This window comes from Aulonocara sp. 'chitande type north' Nkhata Bay, linkage group LG12 (genome assembly GCF_057382095.1).
Source record: "Aulonocara sp. 'chitande type north' Nkhata Bay isolate Kocher_YH1m ecotype deep benthic linkage group LG12, A_spYH_male_GT1.1, whole genome shotgun sequence".
Lineage (NCBI taxonomy): Eukaryota > Metazoa > Chordata > Actinopteri > Cichliformes > Cichlidae > Aulonocara > Aulonocara sp. 'chitande type north' Nkhata Bay.
Window position 1 is genome coordinate 8,094,414 of NC_141355.1, and position 11,696 is coordinate 8,106,109.

The window sequence follows — 11,696 nt, forward strand, 5'->3', positions numbered from 1 at the left end:
CCTGAACACACATTCAGGAAAAAACCAGAACACACAGGCATGAAGAAAGTCATGGCTCAACCTGCTTGTGTGGATACACGCAAAGGGGACAAGCAGCTCCTTGAGAAATCTGGACTTGTCCCCTTTTATTTACAGAAAAACGATTACAGAATCGTTCCAGGCTACCTGCGTAGAAGAAAGGCAGAGAAAGAAAAGGCTAAGCAGGACAATGATGCCTGGTTAACAAAACAACAAGAAACAGTTAAACCACTGGCCGAACAGGAGAAACAAAACATTCTCCAGGGCCTAAAGAGGAGGTTTAATGAGCTAAACTTTGAATATCAATCCCTCCCTTTTACTATCTCCCCTTCACAGCACAAAAAATACAATTACAAAATGTTTCTCGAAGAGGCAATGAGTCAAGTTGAAAAAGACATTGCCCTTTTTGAGGAACATAAATACATTTACGTAGGCAGGGAAGATGCATCTGACGAACAACAGTTACAGCGGACTCCACTGCCACCCATTAGACCGAAAAAGACAAAGTTGACACCCGCTCCTCAAGTCACACAACCAACGAAAAAGGAAACTTTCTCCACCGACAACCTACCACCTTTTCGTAGGATGTGTGTTCCACCTATATCCAGAAGTGGAAAGCAACCTATTCCCATGACTGAGAACCTTCACAGACAACCTATTCCCACCCAACTAGTTATAATTCCACGACCTAGTCCTGTCCCTCTGCCACCTATTTGTAAAAAAGCTGAATCTACACCCCGACCACCTGTAAGACCTCCAATGAAACGAGGTGTAACACCCATCCTTCCACCCATTTCCACCAAAAAGCTGTAGTGCTGTACCGTTAGAGTAGTTTTTTAACTACCTAACCCCCAACCGGTCTTGACAGAAGCCGCACCATCTGAGCCTGGTTCTGTCGAAGGTTTCTTCTTTTTAAGACAAAGGAGTTTTTCCTTCCCACCGTCGCCCAGTGCTTGCTCAGATGAGATCATTTGATTGTTGGGGTTTTCTTAAACATAAATTGGCCTATTGAAAAAATGTAGTGGTTCTTACTACATTTTATTTTCAATAGACCAATTTATGTTCAAAAAAAAAAAAAATTACAGCAGAAAAGAAAGCATGGGAGACATCTGATGCATTTCATTGCTTTTTAAAAAATAATTTATAATTTATCTGGAACAAATAAAAGAAAGTAAAAATAATCTTTTGTGGATTCTTTTTCTTCAATAAGTAGTAGAATAGGCAGTTCTTTATACATAAAGCGTAGTGTTTTGTTAAAAAATAAAGTGGCACAGCGGCACTGTGTTAAAGGCCTGTGTTTTTACCATCAGCGTGACAGCACCGTGCCGCCTTTGCAGTTTTAAGGCCCAGGGAAACAAGCCTGCCAGCGCTCTGTAGCGGCTGTGACCGCTGCCGATAAGGAAAGGCTGCTCTTCATAGAGGACTCAAGCTTGGGGAAACGTTTTCTGGTCGACTCTGGCTCCCAGAAGAGCCTCTGGAACTCTTGTGTCGTCTTTACAATGGTATATTATTTAATCTCAAAAAAAACAAAATAAAAAAAAAATTGGAGATTTCCCGTATCACATAACATGTGCAGGTACACTGGTACAGCACATGTGAGCGAAATTCTTATGTGTGTGCAACAGAGGTGTGCAAAATACAATAACATAAGAACAAGCAAAATATACGAATGGGTAAATCTGAGAATTATAAGAATAAATATATGTACAAATATAAGAGTGTATGTTAGGGCTGTTCGATATAACGATATATATCAAATGACGATATAAAAATGTCTATCGTTTCCTATTACGCTATCGTTTGTTTCGTGATGTCGTAAAATAAACTGTTTACAGCAGTATTTTTCATCGTTTTGACGGTCACCTTAGTGGCTATATTAATTTCTTAAAGTTCTCTCTTTCTCTTATATTTAATATAACCACACTATGGGCGGGCAAGTGCCTGTTTTTACGTGTTTTCGTTAGCAACAATGACGGTAAAACCATCGCGTGGTTCCGCTGTACGCTTGTTTGTTTTCCACGTAAACCTTTCACAATAAAGCTCAAGATCCTGTTGAGACTTTTCAAAACAAACTGAATCACATGAGAGAGTATGCAGAGTTTACAGATGAGAAGCAAACAAAGAGCCGTCAGACTCAAACTATATGTATACACCTGCCCGCCTTCGTAAACAACTAAATGCTATGTTGCCCTATCATTTTTTGATTGGTCCACATGGTATATTTTTTCACCAATAGGAAAGGCTGGGGGAGTTGGGAGGGGGACTGAGTGCTTTCTAGTGTTTTTCCTTATAAAAACCGTTTCTTCCCGCAGTAAATATAAACAACGATAGTATTCAGGAAGAAAACCTGCATATATTATACTGAACATAAAGTTGTTTGCAAAACTTGTGCATAATTTTTACAAATGTACAACTTCTATTCGCATTTCAAGTTATGAAAACAATTCCTTAAACATGTTTGTGGCTTTTACAGTAAAAATGACAAGTATTTTCTACTCGGATTTTGAATTTTTTTTGTCTGAATTTAGATCTATTGTGCAAATATAGTATAAATGAAAAATTAACTCAAATTTCAGATATTTGAGGTTGTGCCAAAAAAAAAAAGAAGAAGATTTTTTTAAAGGTGAAATATAGAGGTAAAATCTAAAGTAGTCAAAAACGGCCAATTATACTCTGGACCCCAGAGGGTTACTAAATACATTTACATGTCTTGGTGACTGCAGCTGGAACCTTGGCAAAAAGTGTATGTGTGTGTGTGGAATGCTAGCTACCAGCATTCATAATATAATAGTTACAATAGCAACAGTAACCAGGGGGGTGGGGCTTAAATGACAGAACAAAGACAGGCTACCATGATGTCACATGCCAGGCCACCATGATGTCACAAGCCAGGCCACCATGATGTCACATGCCAGGCCATAAAAATCTATAAATAGGGGTGCCTCGACACACAGTTGTAGAATTCCCTTGCAGGTGAATTTAAGCTAGCGATTGAATTGTGTTTTCAGATGAAAGCGCTTATAACCTTCTCCCAAAGTAGAGTACTCTTCCTCCACCCAAACCTAAAATGTATATTTCTAAATACAGGGAAGCAATTGTATTAGAAAATAAATATAAAAATGAACACAGGACCATGGTGCCAAGAACGGTTAAGGCCCCATCTCATCGCGAAATGTGCCCACAGAGGCCAGAAGGCGAAAAACCTGAACACACATTCAGGAAAAAACCAGAACACACAGGCATGAAGAAAGTCATGGCTCAACCTGCTTGTGTGGATACACGCAAAGGGGACAAGCAGCTCCTTGAGAAATCTGGACTTGTCCCCTTTTATTTACAGAAAAACGATTACAGAATCGTTCCAGGCTACCTGCGTAGAAGAAAGGCAGAGAAAGAAAAGGCTAAGCAGGACAATGATGCCTGGTTAACAAAACAACAGGAAACAGTTAAACCACTGGCCGAACAGGAGAAACAAAACATTCTCCAGGGCCTAAAGAGGAGGTTTAATGAGCTAAACTTTGAATATCAATCCCTCCCTTTTACTATCTCCCCTTCACAGCACAAAAAATACAATTACAAAATGTTTCTCGAAGAGGCAATGAGTCAAGTTGAAAAAGACATTGCCCTTTTTGAGGAACATAAATACATTTACGTAGGCAGGGAAGATGCATCTGACGAACAACAGTTACAGCGGACTCCACTGCCACCCATTAGACCGAAAAAGACAAAGTTGACACCCGCTCCTCAAGTCACACAACCAACGAAAAAGGAAACTTTCTCGACCGACAACCTACCACCTTTTCGTAGGATGTGTGTTCCACCTATATCCAGAAGTGGAAAGCAACCTATTCCCATGACTGAGAACCTTCACAGACAACCTATTCCCACCCAACTAGTTATAATTCCACGACCTAGTCCTGTCCCTCTGCCACCTATTTGTAAAAAAGCTGAATCTACACCCCGACCACCTGTAAGACCTCCAATGAAACGAGGTGTAACACCCATCCTTCCACCCATTTCCACCAAAAAGCTGTAGTGCTGTACCGTTAGAGTAGTTTTTTAACTACCTAACCCCCAACCGGTCTTGACAGAAGCCGCACCATCTGAGCCTGGTTCTGTCGAAGGTTTCTTCTTTTTAAGACAAAGGAGTTTTTCCTTCCCACCGTCGCCCAGTGCTTGCTCAGATGAGATCATTTGATTGTTGGGGTTTTCTTAAACATAAATTGGCCTATTGAAAAAATGTAGTGGTTCTTACTACATTTTATTTTCAATAGACCAATTTATGTTCAAAAAAAAAAAATTACAGCAGAAAAGAAAGCATGGGAGACATCTGATGCATTTCATTGCTTTTTAAAAAATAATTTATAATTTATCTGGAACAAATAAAAGAAAGTAAAAATAATCTTTTGTGGATTCTTTTTCTTCAATAAGTAGTAGAATAGGCAGTTCTTTATACATAAAGCGTAGTGTTTTGTTAAAAAATAAAGTGGCACAGCGGCACTGTGTTAAAGGCCTGTGTTTTTACCATCAGCGTGACAGCACCGTGCCGCCTTTGCAGTTTTAAGGCCCAGGGAAACAAGCCTGCCAGCGCTCTGTAGCGGCTGTGACCGCTGCCGATAAGGAAAGGCTGCTCTTCATAGAGGACTCAAGCTCGGGGAAACGTTTTCTGGTCGACTCTGGCTCCCAGAAGAGCCTCTGGAACTCTTGTGTCGTCTTTACAATGGTATATTATTTAATCTCAAAAAAAACAAAATAAAAAAAAATTGGAGATTTCCCGTATCACATAACATGTGCAGGTACACTGGTACAGCACATGTGAGCGAAATTCTTATGTGTGTGCAACAGAGGTGTGCAAAATACAATAACATAAGAACAAGCAAAATATACGAATGGGTAAATCTGAGAATTATAAGAATAAATATATGTACAAATATAAGAGTGTATGTTAGGGCTGTTCGATATAACGATATATATCAAATGACAATATAAAAATGTCTATCGTTTCCTATTACGCTATCGTTTGTTTCGTGATGTCGTAAAATAAACTGTTTACAGCAGTATTTTTCATCGTTTTGACGGTCACCTTAGTGGCTATATTAATTTCTTAAAGTTCTCTCTTTCTCTTATATTTAATATAACCACACTATGGGCGGGCAAGTGCCTGTTTTTACGTGTTTTCGTTAGCAACAATGACGGTAAAACCATCGCGTGGTTCCGCTGTACGCTTGTTTGTTTTCCACGTAAACCTTTCACAATAAAGCTCAAGATCCTGTTGAGACTTTTCAAAACAAACTGAATCACATGAGAGAGTATGCAGAGTTTACAGATGAGAAGCAAACAAAGAGCCGTCAGACTCAAACTATATGTATACACCTGCCCGCCTTCGTAAACAACTAAATGCTATGTTGCCCTATCATTTTTTGATTGGTCCACATGGTATATTTTTTCACCAATAGGAAAGGCTGGGGGAGTTGGGAGGGGGACTGAGTGCTTTCTAGTGTTTTTCCTTATAAAAACCGTTTCTTCCCGCAGTAAATATAAACAACGATAGTATTCAGGAAGAAAACCTGCATATATTATACTGAACATAAAGTTGTTTGCAAAACTTGTGCATAATTTTTACAAATGTACAACTTCTATTCGCATTTCAAGTTATGAAAACAATTCCTTAAACATGTTTGTGGCTTTTACAGTAAAAATGACAAGTATTTTCTACTCGGATTTTGAATTTTTTTTGTCTGAATTTAGATCTATTGTGCAAATATAGTATAAATGAAAAATTAACTCAAATTTCAGATATTTGAGGTTGTGCCAAAAAAAAAAAGAAGAAGATTTTTTTAAAGGTGAAATATAGAGGTAAAATCTAAAGTAGTCAAAAACGGCCAATTATACTCTGGACCCCAGAGGGTTACTAAATACATTTACATGTCTTGGTGACTGCAGCTGGAACCTTGGCAAAAAGTGTATGTGTGTGTGTGGAATGCTAGCTACCAGCATTCATAATATAATAGTTACAATAGCAACAGTAACCAGGGGGGTGGGGCTTAAATGACAGAACAAAGACAGGCTACCATGATGTCACATGCCAGGCCACCATGATGTCACAAGCCAGGCCACCATGATGTCACATGCCAGGCCATAAAAATCTATAAATAGGGGTGCCTCGACACACAGTTGTAGAATTCCCTTGCAGGTGAATTTAAGCTAGCGATTGAATTGTGTTTTCAGATGAAAGCGCTTATAACCTTCTCCCAAAGTAGAGTACTCTTCCTCCACCCAAACCTAAAATGTATATTTCTAAATACAGGGAAGCAATTGTATTAGAAAATAAATATAAAAATGAACACAGGACCATGGTGCCAAGAACAGTTAAGGCCCCATCTCATCACGAAATGTGCCCACAGAGGCCAGAAGGCGAAAAACCTGAACACACATTCAGGAAAAAACCAGAACACACAGGCATGAAGAAAGTCATGGCTCAACCTGCTTGTGTGGATACACGCAAAGGGGACAAGCAGCTCCTTGAGAAATCTGGACTTGTCCCCTTTTATTTACAGAAAAACGATTACAGAATCGTTCCAGGCTACCTGCGTAGAAGAAAGGCAGAGAAAGAAAAGGCTAAGCAGGACAATGATGCCTGGTTAACAAAACAACAGGAAACAGTTAAACCACTGGCCGAACAGGAGAAACAAAACATTCTCCAGGGCCTAAAGAGGAGGTTTAATGAGCTAAACTTTGAATATCAATCCCTCCCTTTTACTATCTCCCCTTCACAGCACAAAAAATACAATTACAAAATGTTTCTCGAAGAGGCAATGAGTCAAGTTGAAAAAGACATTGCCCTTTTTGAGGAACATAAATACATTTACGTAGGCAGGGAAGATGCATCTGACGAACAACAGTTACAGCGGACTCCACTGCCACCCATTAGACCGAAAAAGACAAAGTTGACACCCGCTCCTCAAGTCACACAACCAACGAAAAAGGAAACTTTCTCGACCGACAACCTACCACCTTTTCGTAGGATGTGTGTTCCACCTATATCCAGAAGTGGAAAGCAACCTATTCCCATGACTGAGAACCTTCACAGACAACCTATTCCCACCCAACTAGTTATAATTCCACGACCTAGTCCTGTCCCTCTGCCACCTATTTGTAAAAAAGCTGAATCTACACCCCGACCACCTGTAAGACCTCCAATGAAACGAGGTGTAACACCCATCCTTCCACCCATTTCCACCAAAAAGCTGTAGTGCTGTACCGTTAGAGTAGTTTTTTAACTACCTAACCCCCAACCGGTCTTGACAGAAGCCGCACCATCTGAGCCTGGTTCTGTCGAAGGTTTCTTCTTTTTAAGACAAAGGAGTTTTTCCTTCCCACCGTCGCCCAGTGCTTGCTCAGATGAGATCATTTGATTGTTGGGGTTTTCTTAAACATAAATTGGCCTATTGAAAAAATGTAGTGGTTCTTACTACATTTTATTTTCAATAGACCAATTTATGTTCAAAAAAAAAAAATTACAGCAGAAAAGAAAGCATGGGAGACATCTGATGCATTTCATTGCTTTTTAAAAAATAATTTATAATTTATCTGGAACAAATAAAAGAAAGTAAAAATAATCTTTTGTGGATTCTTTTTCTTCAATAAGTAGTAGAATAGGCAGTTCTTTATACATAAAGCGTAGTGTTTTGTTAAAAAATAAAGTGGCACAGCGGCACTGTGTTAAAGGCCTGTGTTTTTACCATCAGCGTGACAGCACCGTGCCGCCTTTGCAGTTTTAAGGCCCAGGGAAACAAGCCTGCCAGCGCTCTGTAGCGGCTGTGACCGCTGCCGATAAGGAAAGGCTGCTCTTCATAGAGGACTCAAGCTCGGGGAAACGTTTTCTGGTCGACTCTGGCTCCCAGAAGAGCCTCTGGAACTCTTGTGTCGTCTTTACAATGGTATATTATTTAATCTCAAAAAAAAACAAAATAAAAAAAAATTGGAGATTTCCCGTATCACATAACATGTGCAGGTACACTGGTACAGCACATGTGAGCGAAATTCTTATGTGTGTGCAACAGAGGTGTGCAAAATACAATAACATAAGAACAAGCAAAATATACGAATGGGTAAATCTGAGAATTATAAGAATAAATATATGTACAAATATAAGAGTGTATGTTAGGGCTGTTCGATATAACGATATATATCAAATGACAATATAAAAATGTCTATCGTTTCCTATTACGCTATCGTTTGTTTCGTGATGTCGTAAAATAAACTGTTTACAGCAGTATTTTTCATCGTTTTGACGGTCACCTTAGTGGCTATATTAATTTCTTAAAGTTCTCTCTTTCTCTTATATTTAATATAACCACACTATGGGCGGGCAAGTGCCTGTTTTTACGTGTTTTCGTTAGCAACAATGACGGTAAAACCATCGCGTGGTTCCGCTGTACGCTTGTTTGTTTTCCACGTAAACCTTTCACAATAAAGCTCAAGATCCTGTTGAGACTTTTCAAAACAAACTGAATCACATGAGAGAGTATGCAGAGTTTACAGATGAGAAGCAAACAAAGAGCCGTCAGACTCAAACTATATGTATACACCTGCCCGCCTTCGTAAACAACTAAATGCTATGTTGCCCTATCATTTTTTGATTGGTCCACATGGTATATTTTTTCACCAATAGGAAAGGCTGGGGGAGTTGGGAGGGGGACTGAGTGCTTTCTAGTGTTTTTCCTTATAAAAACCGTTTCTTCCCGCAGTAAATATAAACAACGATAGTATTCAGGAAGAAAACCTGCATATATTATACTGAACATAAAGTTGTTTGCAAAACTTGTGCATAATTTTTACAAATGTACAACTTCTATTCGCATTTCAAGTTATGAAAACAATTCCTTAAACATGTTTGTGGCTTTTACAGTAAAAATGACAAGTATTTTCTACTCGGATTTTGAATTTTTTTTGTCTGAATTTAGATCTATTGTGCAAATATAGTATAAATGAAAAATTAACTCAAATTTCAGATATTTGAGGTTGTGCCAAAAAAAAAAAGAAGAAGATTTTTTTAAAGGTGAAATATAGAGGTAAAATCTAAAGTAGTCAAAAACGGCCAATTATACTCTGGACCCCAGAGGGTTACTAAATACATTTACATGTCTTGGTGACTGCAGCTGGAACCTTGGCAAAAAGTGTATGTGTGTGTGTGGAATGCTAGCTACCAGCATTCATAATATAATAGTTACAATAGCAACAGTAACCAGGGGGGTGGGGCTTAAATGACAGAACAAAGACAGGCTACCATGATGTCACATGCCAGGCCACCATGATGTCACAAGCCAGGCCACCATGATGTCACATGCCAGGCCATAAAAATCTATAAATAGGGGTGCCTCGACACACAGTTGTAGAATTCCCTTGCAGGTGAATTTAAGCTAGCGATTGAATTGTGTTTTCAGATGAAAGCGCTTATAACCTTCTCCCAAAGTAGAGTACTCTTCCTCCACCCAAACCTAAAATGTATATTTCTAAATACAGGGAAGCAATTGTATTAGAAAATAAATATAAAAATGAACACAGGACCATGGTGCCAAGAACAGTTAAGGCCCCATCTCATCGCGAAATGTGCCCACAGAGGCCAGAAGGCGAAAAACCTGAACACACATTCAGGAAAAAACCAGAACACACAGGCATGAAGAAAGTCATGGCTCAACCTGCTTGTGTGGATACACGCAAAGGGGACAAGCAGCTCCTTGAGAAATCTGGACTTGTCCCCTTTTATTTACAGAAAAACGATTACAGAATCGTTCCAGGCTACCTGCGTAGAAGAAAGGCAGAGAAAGAAAAGGCTAAGCAGGACAATGATGCCTGGTTAACAAAACAACAGGAAACAGTTAAACCACTGGCCGAACAGGAGAAACAAAACATTCTCCAGGGCCTAAAGAGGAGGTTTAATGAGCTAAACTTTGAATATCAATCCCTCCCTTTTACTATCTCCCCTTCACAGCACAAAAAATACAATTACAAAATGTTTCTCGAAGAGGCAATGAGTCAAGTTGAAAAAGACATTGCCCTTTTTGAGGAACATAAATACATTTACGTAGGCAGGGAAGATGCATCTGACGAACAACAGTTACAGCGGACTCCACTGCCACCCATTAGACCGAAAAAGACAAAGTTGACACCCGCTCCTCAAGTCACACAACCAACGAAAAAGGAAACTTTCTCGACCGACAACCTACCACCTTTTCGTAGGATGTGTGTTCCACCTATATCCAGAAGTGGAAAGCAACCTATTCCCATGACTGAGAACCTTCACAGACAACCTATTCCCACCCAACTAGTTATAATTCCACGACCTAGTCCTGTCCCTCTGCCACCTATTTGTAAAAAAGCTGAATCTACACCCCGACCACCTGTAAGACCTCCAATGAAACGAGGTGTAACACCCATCCTTCCACCCATTTCCACCAAAAAGCTGTAGTGCTGTACCGTTAGAGTAGTTTTTTAACTACCTAACCCCCAACCGGTCTTGACAGAAGCCGCACCATCTGAGCCTGGTTCTGTCGAAGGTTTCTTCTTTTTAAGACAAAGGAGTTTTTCCTTCCCACCGTCGCCCAGTGCTTGCTCAGATGAGATCATTTGATTGTTGGGGTTTTCTTAAACATAAATTGGCCTATTGAAAAAATGTAGTGGTTCTTACTACATTTTATTTTCAATAGACCAATTTATGTTCAAAAAAAAAAAATTACAGCAGAAAAGAAAGCATGGGAGACATCTGATGCATTTCATTGCTTTTTAAAAAATAATTTATAATTTATCTGGAACAAATAAAAGAAAGTAAAAATAATCTTTTGTGGATTCTTTTTCTTCAATAAGTAGTAGAATAGGCAGTTCTTTATACATAAAGCGTAGTGTTTTGTTAAAAAATAAAGTGGCACAGCGGCACTGTGTTAAAGGCCTGTGTTTTTACCATCAGCGTGACAGCACCGTGCCGCCTTTGCAGTTTTAAGGCCCAGGGAAACAAGCCTGCCAGCGCTCTGTAGCGGCTGTGACCGCTGCCGATAAGGAAAGGCTGCTCTTCATAGAGGACTCAAGCTCGGGGAAACGTTTTCTGGTCGACTCTGGCTCCCAGAAGAGCCTCTGGAACTCTTGTGTCGTCTTTACAATGGTATATTATTTAATCTCAAAAAAAAACAAAATAAAAAAAAATTGGAGATTTCCCGTATCACATAACATGTGCAGGTACACTGGTACAGCACATGTGAGCGAAATTCTTATGTGTGTGCAACAGAGGTGTGCAAAATACAATAACATAAGAACAAGCAAAATATACGAATGGGTAAATCTGAGAATTATAAGAATAAATATATGTACAAATATAAGAGTGTATGTTAGGGCTGTTCGATATAACGATATATATCAAATGACAATATAAAAATGTCTATCGTTTCCTATTACGCTATTGTTTGTTTCGTGATGTCGTAAAATAAACTGTTTACAGCAGTATTTTTCATCGTTTTGACGGTCACCTTAGTGGCTATATTAATTTCTTAAAGTTCTCTCTTTCTCTTATATTTAATATAACCACACTATGGGCGGGCAAGTGCCTGTTTTTACGTGTTTTCGTTAGCAACAATGACGGTAAAACCATCGCGTGGTTCCGCTGTACGCTTGTTTGTTTTCCACGTAAA

The 11,696-nt window shown here is 39.2% G+C and overlaps 1 protein-coding gene across 1 annotated transcript; it reads left to right on the forward strand.

Moving 5' to 3' along the window:
* Positions 1 to 2,420: 2,420 nt before the first annotated feature.
* LOC147316877 (uncharacterized) lies at positions 2,421 to 4,454 on the forward strand. Its single transcript, XM_086312845.1, has one exon. It carries the CDS (start codon positions 3,086 to 3,088, stop codon positions 4,049 to 4,051), a length of 966 nt encoding a protein of 321 aa, XP_086168971.1. The 5' UTR covers positions 2,421 to 3,085; the 3' UTR covers positions 4,052 to 4,454.
* Positions 4,455 to 11,696: the final 7,242 nt, after the last annotated feature.

Bases quoted from the DNA above. Each gene is read 5' to 3' on its own strand.
- LOC147316877 (XM_086312845.1), top strand. From the start codon at position 3,086: ATGTATATTTCTAAATACAGGGAAGCAATTGTATTAGAAAATAAATAT.